Here is a 16,586-nt window from a genome sequence, read left to right as displayed (position 1 = left end):
TGTAAAATTAGTCAATTCATAAGTCTTGATTTGTTTATGCTCAAAATTATTTATGTAATTAAATTATTGAATAAAAATATTAAATTAAAATTATTGATATAATAGGGTAAATATGCAACCACAATAAAAGAATGATTTTTTGAATCCGAATCATTGGTAACCATCTTTTATTAATTCAGAGATGCTAAAAATATTCAACTTCGAATCTGACGTATCTGGGGCTGACAACTCTTCCAAATAGGTAGATACAGAACTCACAATTTGCTCATTTACTAAAGAACTTTCGGTATCTACTTAATCTGTAGCTTCCACTGCAGAAGAAATAAGACCAAATATCTTCAGTAACAAACTAAACAAAAAAATAACAAACAAAGTCAAATAGGAATATATCAATTTCACCGAATAGAAGTAGCACAATCTCTTAGTGATACGAAAGCAATAATAGTAGGAATAGCTCCCTCATAGATATACAAAAGCTCAAAATTATGATACATTGAGTTGCATATCGGGTTCTCACTCCTCACTTCTGCAACGGAAGTACAACATGACTGTCACCACCCTTCGAAAATCCATAAGTAAGCTGTTAATTACAGAAAAAACGAACACACTGAGAAGAAAAATAGAATAAAATAAATTATCACCGCACAACTTAATTCCAGAACAATTCATTCCTCCTTATAAGCAATTAGAAAATAAAACAAATACATTAATCCGGTTTCAATCTATAACAAATATCGAACAATAACTAATTCATATACTCGCAGCATATTTTGACTACAAAATTTCCAAAGTTATGAAAATACAAAGTGTGGCAGACCTTTCTTCAGATACCTAAATGCATGTAAACGTATCTAAACACTTGCAAAAACTGATTTCGCTTTTTTCTATTGATGTCGTAATTGGAGTTAGTGAAGAACTTGCAGAATGTTGCCTTGTAGGAATTCTGAACATTTCTTTGAATTTCATTTTCTTGATAGCTAAAGTAGATATTGTATCAGGTTTTGTTGCAATAATACAATTAATCGACTTTTTATGGGGATTTGGATTTGATCTTTCATATATGTGGAGTTCATTTTTGGACTTCATAAGAATCTCCAGGCCTGTAAATTACACACCAAAATAAGTAGAGTGTTAAATTTTTTTGCCTTGGCAAGGCTGAGGTAGCATTGTTTGAATCAAAGGGTTTGAGTTGTTATTAAAATATTGGAGTTCTTAAATCATTTTTCTTTAAATAAGGTTCATCTTGCACTATTTTGGAGGAATACTGTAGTCTGTACAGTGAAAAAGGCAGAAGTTCAGTGCTTTGCACGATTTGCATATCTGACCAGTGTCTACCACAAAGTGCAAGGTGGGAGGAAAGGTAGCACGGATCCTCCGCTAATTGACATTTCATCTTCTTCAATGTTGATAAAAAAAATAAGGTTAAATGATATATTTAGCAACCTTTCAGCCTATTCGGCACCTGAATCATATTCTCCAAATACATACAAATATGATCGCTAGTCTCTTACGTATCTGAGTATATAAACACACAACTATTAATCATTTAGTAAAAAACTATTAGTCATATATGAAAAACAACTTAATTATAAAAAAATGTGGTTGTTACATCAAACCTCTAAGTAGGCAATGAAATATATTTTTGATTCAGGGTAAATGATAAATATATGATAAGTGCAAGATCGATTAGATTTAGAAAAAATACGATCTCTTTCGACAAGCAAAGTTATTCAACACTCATAAAATATTATACTCGCAAAAATTAGGCCAATAAGTATGTAAGTATATAAAATAATGAATCAACAAGATTAAAATTTGGATGATTATTAGATACTTGGAAACATAAAGGAAAGATGCAAACTGAAGCAAATGCCAATTTAATAGAGCTAATTCCTCAATTATAGGAACTATTCAAATCAGTAAAACTTCTAGTCGGATTCTCGGAATAACCATTTTACAAAACTAAAATTTATATATTTTTATGCAAAGAACCTATTTGGTTGAGAATCTCCATTAACTTTGGGTGATTTGTAAGCCTTCCAATGATATAAGGCCCTAGAGTCATCTAATATTTGAGAAAAATAGGCGGTTTATATGTGCAACTTACGGCTTATGGATTCATGAAACTCTGCATGTCATATATGATAATAGATCATTATTAACATAAGATGAATCAATCTCCACAACATGAAATTATGACTATAATATGAATACAGATTGTTATCTTGGAGCAATGGTATCCTTATCGGTGGGATGCTAATTTAATTGCAGTATGAGATTGTGAGAATTATTTGTATTCTGTGCTGAAGCCCTTGAGTATTTGTATTCAGCTATAATAATAACATATTTCATACATCATCATAGTACTGCATATATATATAGTACTTGAAACCTACATATAAATTCTTCTAATTCCCGTATTTGAGCATAGTTCTGCTTTTACATAGAGTACTTAAAATATGATAATAAAGAAAACGAAACGGAATTGCGCAAATATATGCTTCACAGAGCAGCAACTCAACAGTTTTGAAAATAGTCATATTTATATTGTTTACATGCAAAAAGTCATAATAGCCATGTTACCATTAGTACACACCTCGAAAGAAATGTCAAGTTGATGCCAGAGAGAGAGAGAGAGATTCATCATAGTCTGAAATAGAATAGCCTGAAAAGTACTAATTTTGATAATGATAAACATTAAAACATAATAGTCTAAAAAATGGAAAACCATCTACATATGTAATAATATCTAATCATCTCAAAATAAATATCAAGTTAATATATCACTAAATTTTGATAATGATAACCATTAAAAGAAAATAGTCTGAAAAACGCAAACATCGTATACGTATTAAAAATTTAAGAAACAGCTAGCGAAAGAACAAATGAAGTTTATAATCTATATAATCACTAAGAGAAAAAAAAAGAAGTTTAAATATCTGAAACAAATGAAGTTGTTGTCCAATCTACAAAATTTAACCCACAATATGAAGAACAAATCACAATAGTGTAATGTAAAATTAGAGAGTCATAATTGAAATAAAACGAAAAGCAATGAAAACAAATAATGGATGCCTACCTCAGCTGAAAATATCTATTATGTTTCATTCAAACACAATAGTCTGGAAGCCATTTATACATGTAATAATATCTCATAATGTCGATCAAACATTGTATTGTATTCAAAGTGTCTACAATGTCAGTGCTTTATCGGCCTTTTAAAATGGTGCAAAAAGATCCTTAGCATTAGAATGTCAAAATTGTGCAAGCAAACAAACAACTTCAAGAAAAGTTGTAGTGTATCTGTTTCTTCCCTTCCATGTTTATTTTTATTAAAGAGTAAATCAACACCAACAATGGCTACTCCGGCACTGATTCGGGTCTGTGTTAAGACTTGAGATCCTATAGTCTGTTACATTTCCCAACAAAGTACAAAGAAATTAGAGTTCTTCCTTGATTGTTTAGTTGTGTCCAAGACTCCAAGCAACATACACTACATTTTATAGTTCAGTTTAGCTGCATATACAAAAGTTTGATTTTTTAAAGTATAAAAAGAAATTTTTAATTATTTTTTTTCTAATTTGTAGTCAAAATATGGTGCGAGTATATGAATGCAAAAGTCATTCCAGATCATTGACCATAAGCTAGACTAACCTTATAAAAAATACTTGGAGAAAAACTGAGAATTATGATGATAAAACTCTAGAGTATCATAGTTATGAAAAAATAATTAAAATCTTCAATAAATTAAGAAACATTAGGCTGTTCAACGGACTACAAATATAGGATATATATTAGATTTTTCAAGTGGTTGTGGTAGAGAACAAAAAAATATTAGTTCCATAGAGCCCAGGGCCCCAGACAACTTAAGAAAACACCAAACATATTATCAAGGTTCATGTCAACGGAAACTTCCTCTTTTTCATAATCAAATCACACCAAAGCGGCCTACTTCTTAGTCAAACTGAGTTTTAGAGTTGTACTTAAATTTATTATGATATACAAACACTTTATAAACAGACATTCTAGCAATTGGGTTTTACATGTCAAATAGCGGTTTTAAGTTAAGCATTTAAAGACAAATAACCAAAAAACTTTGTTCCTGACCCTTAATTGTGCATCCATCTTCTATGACCACTGATAGAAGTACAACAATGTCATCCCTTTCTCTATTTTATTTGCGGTCGGTTCACCTATATCAGAATATGTATGTTGTGTGAGCCTTCATTAAATGTCACATGTAGAAAAAGTATAAGGGTAACAAAAAGAAGATAGGAATTAACTTTATATTATACTCTTGCGCAAGTCGTCTGTTGCAATTCGACAGGTAGGCTTAGCTAGTCAGGCTTAGCTAGTCAGTAGTTGTCATATGGTTCCTTAAATTCAGTCAATTAAATGCAGTCTTTCTCACTTATGCTCATATAATTTTTAGATAACTATAACTTCAACATGAATCAGCCTAATTCATCTTATAAAAGACCAATAAATCTTTACATCCAAAAAAAATAAAAACCAAAGATAAATTACCTGATCAATGATGTACTGGTCTGGAATCTTCACATCGATAAAATGAAAGTCGCTCGGAATTTTGCTTTCTTCATCCAGTTTCCAGACTAATGCATGTCACTTCTCCATATTGGATTCCAGTGCTTCAGTCTTCCAACTAACACGGCTGAAAAATTATCCTATAAGATATGGACACAGAAACCTGAGTAGAATACAAAGCGAGAATCTTAGATTTGACTGAGAAAAGAATCAACAAATATATACATCAACACTACATTATAAAAATTATAAATTTCAATTAATAACTAAAAAAGTGGTCTAAGAAATAGATGAGATAATGTAAAGAAAATCATCGTTGACTAATTAAAAACTCATTAAACCGATATATTGTAAACTAACAAAAAAATTATGAACTTTGATCAATAGTTACGAAAAATAATAAATATTTTTTACATACCAATATGATAACTATAAAAAATGATTCAATGTAGGTTCATAGAAATACGGGCTACGGACAATTACACAACTTTGTAGTTTGAGATATAGTTACCGTGAATTGGTGAACCACCAATACAAAATAGAGAACACTCCAGTGCATCTCCTTATTCAATTCATTGTCCTGAAAAAAGCATAAATATGACTGAAATTTATAGTTAATTTAGATAACTTTACCCTTTCATCATACCTGTAATTAAAACAAATATGATAGGAAAAAAAGAGACTCCGGTGAGAACTTTTATCAAACACTATCAAAATAACATTCATCATGTCAGAAATCAGTATCACAATTTATAATCCATGATCGAGAGAGATGAATAACTAAACTGTTTAATCTGTAGAGCAGAAATCTGGCAGAATATAAATTCAAAAATTCGATTAACATTTGAATATTTTATACATGCACCCACAGAGTATTCGATCAACAATCATCACCCATCTACAAATGCTCTGGATGAGAAAGAGTGTCTCCATACTCGTTTCGAATGCTGAAAATCAACACTCAATAGGTATCAAATATCAATCAATAAAAATCTATATAATAAATAATTAGATACATATAAAAATACAAACATGATAAAATATCGTTAGGAACAAAATTGAGCTCAAGGATAAAAATAACCTCTCTTAGAAATTTCACCAAACATGTAAACCTCAAAAAATAAATTTGTATAATTGCCCGAGTTTTAAGAATTTTTACCTGATTTGGTTGAGTTAAATGTAATTTTTGGTCCCAAACAAATTTTCTTCGCCTTAGTCGAACCTAAACAAATAGCAAAACATGAAAACAAAATCAAATACAGATGATAAAAGTCGTATATATGAAATTGAAATTGTAATTTGTATAAAGTATGTAAAAAAATACTCATTCTGTTCAGTAGATTCAAAAATGAGGTTACCCATTCTGTTCAGTAGATTCAAAAATGAAAAATATATCACCAACAACAAAAATCACCCTTTGTCTATCTTCCTGAAACGTCAAAAAATTAAATTGATTAAATCGAGATTGAAACAAATCTGAGTAAAATACGAATTAAATGAATAATGCTAACGATTTAGGAAAATACATGGCTTCTATACATATGCAAATAATAATGAGAAGAAGATTATAATGAAATTATGAATTCAATTTTGAAATAGATGTCAGATATTCAATAACAAACCAATTCAAAATTATTCAAGATTGATTTTGATTTTTGAATTTGATGCTGATTGATATGGCATGTAACAAAGAAAGAAGAAGAAGATAATGATTATCAAGGAAAGTATTAATAGTTTTTGAATTTGAATTACTGTAAGCATGAATTGCGGATTTATAATTGATCTGGTATAATAATAAATCTATTTTAATAATATGTTTGATATTTTTAATATTGAAAAGTGATTTTTTAATAATTATAAATACCATTTAAGATGTGGATATTCCATGGATCTTTGCATATTTGTATAGGAATTAGTTGATTTAGGAAAATGGGTCGACCCGTCAAATTTCAAAAATATGGGTCAAAATATTTACAAAAATGTCATTCTTAGTACAAATTTTTGGGTCTCTTCACTAGTGTTCAATTATATATAATAGATGGTTGTCATCAACATCTAAGCCCTTTATATAAAATTTGTTTTTTAATAAATCTCATTTATTATTAAAAGTTTAATAATTTTAAGGTTGATTTTTTATGTATATACTGAGTTATGTTACCGGCCCAAATGCATCGTAACCGGGTCAAATGCATTCAACAAACTTATTATAAATCCCTAAAAGATCATGATTGTTTGTTGGTGCATATAATAATATTTGTAAATTGAACATAAATCTCAAATATGCTCGGTGTTATAAACTCCTACATTTAAATTTGTCTCAAAGTATAGCACATGTTTAAGATCGTTTTCAAACCATTGTAAAATAATATTATCCGGTTTCGTGCCCCCAATTTACGAATCTCATTTCATTGTAGGATAATATTATCATCTTTCATGTTCTCACTTTTGACAACTTGATAAATTAAAGTTGGGGACTTTCTGAGAAAAATAAGATAAAACACGGATTCATTTCAAAGAAATTATTTTTTCATATTAAATAAATATTAATATATATTATTTTCTTTAACATTTTATTAACTTTTTTTACTAAACTAACACGTTCATTTTAAATAAACTAGATATTAACCGGGTCTAATCTAGTCATGAAACAAATGAACAACGAGCCCGTTACAGGACCCCCAAAGCCCGTTACAAGGCTCCAAAAGAGATGGACGTAGCCTTACGGAGGTCAGGTCAGTCTGAGTCTGAGGGTACAGGTTTTGACTTTTAACTTTGTAATGGGAAGAGGGAGGGGGAGAGAGGGCGAGAGAGAGACAGAGAGGCGGAGGGGGGAGAGAGGGGTACGGAGAGAGGGAGGGTGAGAGAGAGATGAAGATAGAAAGAGAAAGAGAGGGGGAGGGAGAGCGAGAGTGAAGCAGAGAGAGAGAGAGAGGGGGAGGGGGGAGAAGAGCACGGAGAGAGGGAGGGCGAGAGATAGAGAGATGGAGAGAGAAAGAGAAAGGAAGAGAAAGAGAGGGGGAGGGAGAGCGAGAGTAAATGAGAGGAGAGAGAGAGAGAGAGAGAGAGAGAGAGAGAGAGAGAGAGTTTTGTAAACTTGTAGTGACCTCTGAAAGACGACGCAATGGATTTGTAATGGACATCAAATCTTTACATTCTATACATTGTTTTCATATATTATGAGGTATATTCTGTTCCAATTATTTGTCTTGTCTTTCTTCTTTACATGTTTTATGATTCTTAAAACTGCTTCCTTCTTTTACCCACATTTCATTACACATGCTTCATATTCTTACATATATCCCTGTGTTTGAAATTGTCAAATTCAGTTGTTATGTATATTAATGAAAATGGTAGGGAACTTATGTACTTTAATCTTTCTGATTTTATGCACTCAATCATTTTTTTGTTCGGCATTGTTAGCTAGACCAAGGTCCATGTGGTAGATGAATAGCTGATACGGAACGTCTTTCCAGGCATCTGAACTTTGAAAAAATGTTATGTTTTCCTCCATTGTTAACGATGTCTATAAAGTATGTGAAAAGTTGCATATGTTCTAATGCTATTTTTAACCCATGCATCACATTCACACCCGTTCAAAATTATCTGAATTTAACATATTGCATTTAATTTGGACATTCTCATCGTGTGTAATTGCACCTCACACTATTGTAGCTACTAGCTATTACGGTTACATCCTTGTACTTGGGTAAATTATAATCAAGAGAGGAGTAGCTTAAGCTTTTTACTTCATAGTTGGGAAATTATATTTATGTTAGGGTAGGATATGCATATTTTGGGTGAACATTATGGGCGGAAGCACCTTTTCATTCATATTGATTATGTTTTTAATGGATAATCACCTTTTAAGTTCTAAAATAATGAAATTAAATATTGAATATATTTTAAATGCAATTCTCTCTTGAGCCAATTCGCTTGCATACCTTTATTGATGTTGTTTGTGGGCTGGGACCTAGATTTATTGATACAGTTGAACTTGAATCTTAAAGACCTATCTGTTGACATAGTCGAGACTTGAGTGTCGAACATGTGCATATATGCCATATATTTCTTATATTATTTGGGTTGTGGTATGGAGTGTCGGGCATGATATATATCTGACTGGTGATTTTTTTTTTTGTCAAAACCTGTGTGTTGATCTTAGAAGATCCAAAAATTGGAAACACAAGGATCTTTTCTAATTTTTAGACACAAGCAGGGGACATGATATATTTTGTAATGAATATACTACAAGTACATTGTAGAAGTAGAACTCAATTAGTGTCTTGCATGGGTATCTCTTATTCAGGAATTTAAAAATAGTTTATCTATATAAATGTCAATAGTAAATTTACGTTTACTAATATATAAGACATACTTGTCCAAGTGTAGAGAGGAACCAGGGCAATAGTGAACCGTCTGGACGCCTAGGCTGTAAGGCGCCCACCTAGGTGTCGAATAGGTGAATTAAGGTTCTGCTATATATATATATGCTTATATATTAGATATTATGTAAATATATTTTGATTGGTTGTAGCAATAATTACATCAATGTAAAAATTAGTTTATTTGATTGAAACAAATAGATTTATTAACTCTTGTTTATTTGATATTGAGACTTTTGTAATGAGTGATGGTTTAGTAGTAGAAGTTTATAATTTGAACACTCAAAAAGCGTGATTCTATTCAGTTAGATGCATGCAGATTTTTTTAAACTTTAAAATTGAGGTTTTTCGGTGAAAATCATAATCTATATAAATTGATATTTCAAATATCATGATAACATAATCACCATATTTACAAAATATATTTGCCAATAACTCAATGAACTATTATATTTTAATTTTTAACAAAATATAAATAATGTACTTCAGTAAATGACATAAATTGTTAATTTTTTAAAAGATGCCTATAAACAAATACTTCATCCGTCCGACTTATTTTGTCAACAATCAATTTTCCACCTTTTATTCAATCATATTAAAAAAACTAAAAGTTACCAAAAATTGTATTATTTTCCAGATAAGTTAACATAATTATCACTTAAATTACCATATTATCTGAATGTGGACAAGAATTTTGAGACAGACATAATAGGAAACATGGTCAGAAAGAAAGAATTAGACGGAGGGAGTACATCGGTAGATGGTGAAGTACATATATTGAGCTAACAGAGATCTCACCAATTAAGAAAGTTATTAATTGGGCGAACTGATTTCTATAAGGTCGTCGCGACGTCTTTGGAAAAGATGTGTTGAAGTGAAAGGAGATTTGAGAAATTAGGTTTTAATTATCGAGAGAGAAAGAGAGATAGATATATAGAACAAATTGTGTGAAGTCCTTCATTTTTGTGGATTCTTGGAGTCCAACATCCTTACCTTTCAGTACAATCCAATTTAATAGTCCATGTATTGAAAACAAAAATAATAAATTACAGGGTATAAACGTGCGTAGTGATGTTGCATCATTAATGTTAAACAAGTGAAACTTACCTATTTTCCAAATTAAGCATGTTTTGTAATGTTATACTTGTTGAATGTACGTACGCGATTGCAAGATTTTGTTTCAAATAGTGATGTATGTAGAATAGTATTTGGAAAATAATACATTTTGCAATATTTTATTTGCAAACTCTAATGAAATAGTGGACTAAATAGAAATTTAACTCTCTCTCTCTATATATATACACACAAAAATACAATTATGTATCTATTAGTTGTTCAATAATAATATTTATGTTTTTTTTTCATTTTAGTGCCTTTGATCACGATAAAACTTGAACGAACATGACACAAATTTAGCAAATTATTGACTTGTTCTTATATTTAGTGTGTAAACTAATAATAGACAAATAAAAAAAAATTAATCTTGTTCCTTATGGTTCATTTTACCTTGTATCTTCTGTTAGATTATGTTTTTAGAAATGTATTAGTTAAGATGTATTATGAAGTTCATATACGGTTGATAAACATATTATTTGGAATTAAACACAAACGCGTAAAACCAAAGAGGTAGTTGTTTCTTTCTTTCATTTATGGTAGAATAGTATTAAAAATTTATATAAAATTGACTTTTTTTAATTTTTCATCATGCCAGTACTTGACTTTCAAGTTGTAGGCTTTTAAATCTCATAAGATTCATTATTAACTACAATTTTTTTTATTTGAAGAATATATATTGAATTTTAGGACTTATGTGTCTTTGCCTGTTCTTTGTGAATATAAGTTTTATCCTTTGTTTTTCCTGTTTTCAACCATAGTCCAATGTGGAATTGTGTCAAGAGCTTATATAATTGTTTGGGCTCATAGTGAATATTTGTTCGTGCGGGTGATCCATTTTTCCTACCATAGTCCAACGCAAAATTGTGTCAAGACCTTATATACTTATTTGGCTCATAGTAAATATTTGTTCGTTCGAGTGATCCATTTTTAAATGCCTTTTTTGGAGGACATTGGCCCAAAGTTATTGGTAGCTACAACCAACCTTTTCACTTTTTACTTTTTACTTATCTCCATATTTTCATTATCAAACTTAATTTGTCATTCCCCTTTTCTCTTTTATATTGTGACTCCTTCAACTTTTCCTACTCCATTGTCAACTTTTGAAGCTCGCGGCCACTGAATCTCCTGTCTCTCTCGTCTCTCTCGGTAACACTAAATTTACCTTTTTAGATAATTAGTTTTCAATTGTGAAACGTCTCTCAAATATACATCTATTCTTTATCGCCTTCGATTTGCCTGTAAATCGTCTCATTTTATCCCATTTACCATATATATATACACACGCAACGGAAACGTTTGTATGTATTTTTTACAGAATTGAATATCAAGATCCTTAGTTTATGTTTAATTTTTGTTTCCTTTTAACATAATTGTAATTTATCCTCACATTTGCTTCCTTTATTAGTTTATCTTTAAATATGATTTCTCAACTTCGTTCATTCAATAGATTTTGATGATTATTTATGAGTGATGAATACATTGATGTGCCTCAAAGGTGAATTTTTATGAGTGATGAATACATTGGTGTGCCTCAGAGGTGAATATAATATTCGATGAGCGCATGCTATACATTTGTCGAGAATACATTCCTACAAAAAATATTTTTGCATTTTGTGATAGTAAGATGTGTTTCAGGTTTGTCACGAAGGCGTAACCCACAATTCCCAAATTTTAGTTGAGGCTTTAATCTTTATATAACCCTGAAATAAATTTTCCACATCCGAAAATGAATGTTATCTTGTCGATGTAGGGTATATAAAGGTTCTATATGTATCCAAAGGATTTATGGGTATGTAGAGAGGAATAAGCATCTAACCTCGTAATTTTCGTTGGACTCCTGCTAAACTAGCAGGATTTGTCTAAATTAAAAGAAACATTTCAATCATCTTCTCATCATTGTATCACCCCAGTCCCACATTGAGTAGATTTGGGACTTGAGTTCATTTTATAAGTCAACTAAGTGCACCAACAAATCATGATCTTTTGTGGGGGCATGTGGATTACCCAAGTTGGTTGCATTTTGGTTGCATTTGGGCCAATAGACTTCGGCTTATTTCGGACTCTGAATCGGGACTTGACCAGATTTTCGACAAAGGCTCGGCATTTGACCGGGTTGTCACAAATATGTAGAATAATTATTGAATGAACATTTGGAGTTTGAAAAACTAGATTCACAATTCACCATGTGTTCATCTATTAATTATTTTTCTTCCTAAATGTTGATTAGGAGATAGTTCTTGGATGTTATCAATTGTTGTAAGCTAGCATCTAAATCTCCATCAATCTTACAGGCATTAGTGCTTGCAAAATGCAGTAACCTTGACGAATTATGTTTTCCCAAGTCAATGTTCCAGTATATCAATATCTGGAAGTCTAAACAAATCCTGCAGTGTACTGTATCTGGTCTGAGTGCCTCTTAATTTCATGGTTTTGGCAAGTGTGCTCTGATACAGACCTAATTAACAAGCAATTTCTTTAAAGACTGTTCTTGTTCTAGGTTAATCTTATTTTATGATTTCAAAAAGTTTTAAATATGATATAGTGTGTTTGGGGTTAGCTTATATGACACATGTAAGTGGCAGTTAGTTTCAACTTGGTACTTATTCATCACTTAGTAGGTGACCAAATTTTCACTGGTTCAATCTGAAAAAAAAGACAGCCTTTTGTTTGCTATGTTGTGATTGTTGTTGTAATGCCAGGGTTTGAAGAAAGAAACCAATAAGAGTGATATTGTTATTGAACCTATTCTCTTGAGGTGTCCAAAATCTTCAGTTGCATTTTTTTTTGTTAGCAATTGTACACCTTAATACATGATTCTTCTCATAAGATTTTAATTTTATTGAAGTGACAATTGTATGTATCATATTCAAAGAAGTGCCATGATTTTTTTATGAATACAATTAACCTGTATCAGTAAATGTGACATGTAGTTTTATATATCAATTGTACTTGCAGATTGAGCTGTGTCAGAAATGGCAACAATGACAGATCTGCCCTATGAGCTCCTCTCTTACATTATACTTTTGTTGGTGCAGTCTCCAGGCGGAGCAGCTGATTTTGCAACGATCATCTCTGTGTAAGACATTAGATTCTAACCCTTCCAAGTCTAAGTATATGTATATCTATGTGAATACGTTATATGGCTTCACCATTTATTTTACTTTAATGCTATTATTTTTATGGTTGTTTTTCCTCTTTTCTGATTGATTGCCAGATTTCATAATGCCTCCTTTTTGTTATTAAATTTCGTTAATTGTATGCTTAAGCAATAACTATACATTATTAAATTACTTGTGTTGGTAAATTTTTGAGAATTGCTTTTAACAAAGAATTTTAGAGTGTACTTTATGTTTTTTCATTTAAATATATATAAGAATTCAAAGGAATTAGGGGCTTAAAAAAACCTTCACTGCTGTATCATATTAGCTCAGCTAAGCAAATGGACTCTTTTCACTTTTTTCCCCTTCTGTTGTGTATCTTACTGAGATTTCTTCTCAGTACGTTATCTCTGGTTAACAGCGTACTGCTTTTCATAGGATGTGTCAGGTTTTTATGGGAGTTGGGTCCGTAATCAATTGAGGCAATGATCAAGAACGTGGGATAAGTGAGCAAGCCCCTCATATGGCCTCTCCTGCCCTCTTGGTAAAAGGGGTGTAGCAGGTCATACTAAAGAGGGTTGGTTGGGTTAACATTCTACAATCCTTTTTTGAGCAGTATTCAACATGGCACATAGGGCTGTGCATTCGGTTAAAACCGAACCGAACCGAACTGATTTTTTTTTTCGGTTAACCGAAACCGAACCGAAATATATTCGGTTTGTAACCGAACCGAAATTAATATTTCGGTTATTACTGAAAACTGAAATGAAAAACCGAAATCTAATAAAAAATACTAGAATTGCAGCAAAATATTCTAAAAATTTGAGTTGGCAGAAGATATAGTGGACCAGTAATAATCAATCTCCAACAGTGGAGAGAAACATCCATAGTATCTAATTAAAATGATTTGCGTAGTGGCCGGAGACCAAGTTCCTATTGTTTATTGTAAAATAAAAAAGGCTGTAATTACATGTCCTGAAATTGTACAAGAATGATATAGTTCTTGATTACAGAAGACAAATCTGTACATAAATGGTTGAATAGAATCTCCGTTTGCTTTTATAATGTGAGAGGCAAGAGTTAGATTTTAGATTGAGAGTCGTCTGGGGATAGTGTGCAGTGAGTACTGTGTGCATATGTCTGTATAATGTCTTGCTATTATTATTAATAATATTTTAATTTTTATAAACTATTCGGTTATATTTTTGGTTTTCCGGTTAACCGCGGTTAAAACCCGAAATACCGAAAAACCGAATTTTAAAAATTTCTCTACCGAAACCGAACCGAATTATAAAATTTGGTTAACCGAACCGAAATTATTTCGGTTATTCACCGAACCGAATGCACACCCCTAATGGCACACTTGTGGCATCTCCTGCCCTCTTGGTAAAAAAAATTCATGCTTTAGGTGTACCTGTTATGAAGCTTTTCATGTTTTGTGAGCTGTTAGATATATATTATAATATGATTTTTTGATGTTTCAGGCATTTCAAAGAAGTTATTTATCGTTTTTTCTAGTTAGAATGTAGACATCATGTACATCAACAGTTTACTAGTCCACCTTTCATAGGGATCTCTAAATTGTCTTGGTAAATCTTTATTGCAGTTGCAGAAACTTTAATATGTTCGCGCAAGTTGAAGACATACTCGAGGTTGTCAACTTTAAAATAAAGTTGGAACTTAAGAATTTTAAACGGTATCAGCACATTAACAGTCTGCTAGTGAAATGTTCGGAAGCTGGAAATGTAGCTGCCCAGTTTTTGCTAGGGAAGGTAACATGTATATTTAATCTTGTTTTTGTTCTTTGGGTGGGGATCATTCATCAGCAGTAATAATATGATTGTTAAACCACCCTTAATTTTATGTTCCTTCGCTCAGAAACTTATAAACAAACTTGATGCAAACCTAATAAGGAACATGACTTTTGTTACGCCTACACAGGTTATACTGGTGAGCTCTTCTCAGCTATTACTTTGTGAATGGAAGAAAGTAGAACATGATGCCCATCCTTGTGATTTTGCAACACTCAGTGAACTTGGTTGTATTCTTGCCACAGATGTTCCCAATGAGGACCATAAAGTTAGCTCTTTTATGGCCTACTTTTTACCTGAACAAGTATCTAATAATGAAGTCTCACGAACTAGATTGGTTCACTACCAGCTTGTGAAGGTTTTCTTGCTCAATGGCAGCCATCGTGACTTGGCTGAAATGTCTACATTCCTAACGAGTTATGTAAGGTTCTTCACCAGTGGTGGCGAAGAAGACACCCTCCTCAAATGCAGCAAATATCTTGGTTATTTCTCTGAGAGTATCAGATTTCTTGAGAAACAGTTAATGGAAGTCGATCGCCGATCACGTTTCGAAGGCAATACAGATGCTATTAATTATCATATTGATGTAATGAAATTTAATCTCGTAGAATTCCGATCCCGGACACTTCGTTCCCTTGAAGTTAATTTGGGATAGGATTACATGTTATGCAAGAACTGTAAACTTTAAAAGGGTCATAAAAGGCTCCAGATTAGTATTAAGTGACTTGTGTTTCTTTTTTGTGTGCCTTCAGATCAGAGACAAAATATTGTGCTCCCAAAATTGAGGTCTGTTCTAGGGTGTCTGAGCTAATTTTAGTCGTGTCTTCTTCTAAAACATAGTTGCAGTTCCCATCATTAGTAAAACATTCCTGCTGATGAATTTAGTTTCTGAGTTGAAAAACAGCAACGGGTGAATGTGTGGTTTTATCAAAGTGGAAGACATACTTGTGCATCTGCATTCCTATATTCCTCATAAACAACTTGACAATTTGAAAACTGTTAAGTTGAGATTTAATTTTAGGGCTTTTTTCATAAATATTCAAGTTTTACAAATTTTTTGTAAAAATATTGTCATTTTTTAAAACAAATTGTAAAAATACTACCTTTCAAAAAATATTTGCAAAAATACAGAGGTTGCATTTGCAACAATATCTGCAACTGCTAGCAACCATATATGCAACCACAAAATTCAAATTTGAAAAAATATGTTGAAAATTACATTTAATTACAAAATAAGTTGCAAGTGTTGCAAATAAATGCCGGGGACAGATACCAATATCCGATACCAATATCACAAAAGCAACCATTGTACGTAAAACACGCACACTATCGACAGAGTAGAATATTATATAGTACTACAACTCAATAGCAACTGCAAACAAGATGCAGAACAACAAAACATCGTAGCATCGTTCGATGATCTATACACCTTCTATTCATCGGATTTCCATTCTTGCAAAGCATCACTGATCAGAAGCCTCTTCCTCCGTTTTTGGACAATCCTGACCAAACATCTATCTCTCCTGTCTCTCATCCATTCCCCATCTTCAACACATCTCCTGCGGGGCCGATACTAATGGCGGAAGAAAGAACCCGAACTTGATGGAGGAGGTGGTGGAGGAGGTGGATTCAGA

The 16,586-nt window shown here is 31.8% G+C and overlaps 1 protein-coding gene across 1 annotated transcript; it reads left to right on the top strand.

Annotated features, from left to right (window-relative positions):
- The first annotated feature begins 7,535 nt into the window (after window positions 1–7,535).
- Window positions 7,536–15,746, top strand: LOC141716655 (uncharacterized). The gene is made up of 4 exons (XM_074518849.1): window positions 7,536–7,726; window positions 12,999–13,119; window positions 14,748–14,913; window positions 15,083–15,746. Exons 2-4 carry the CDS (start codon window positions 13,016–13,018, stop codon window positions 15,605–15,607), a joined length of 795 nt encoding a protein of 264 aa, XP_074374950.1. The 5' UTR covers window positions 7,536–7,726; window positions 12,999–13,015; the 3' UTR covers window positions 15,608–15,746.
- The last annotated feature ends 840 nt before the right edge of the window (window positions 15,747–16,586 follow it).

This window comes from Apium graveolens, chromosome 4 (assembly GCF_009905375.1).
Source record: "Apium graveolens cultivar Ventura chromosome 4, ASM990537v1, whole genome shotgun sequence".
Taxonomy (NCBI): domain Eukaryota; kingdom Viridiplantae; phylum Streptophyta; class Magnoliopsida; order Apiales; family Apiaceae; genus Apium; species Apium graveolens.
Note: the sequence above shows the minus strand (reverse complement) of the source record. Positions and strands in the feature narration are given on the sequence as shown.

Excerpts from the sequence above, each read along its gene's own strand:
- LOC141716655 (XM_074518849.1), top strand. The coding sequence starts at position 13,016 with ATGGCAACAATGACAGATCTGCCCTATGAGCTCCTCTCTTACATTATA. Across the intron at positions 13,120-14,747 it reads TTTGCAACGATCATCTCTGT|TTGCAGAAACTTTAATATGT; the intron begins GTAAGACATTAG and ends TCTTTATTGCAG. Across the intron at positions 14,914-15,082 it reads CCCAGTTTTTGCTAGGGAAG|GTTATACTGGTGAGCTCTTC; the intron begins GTAACATGTATA and ends ACGCCTACACAG.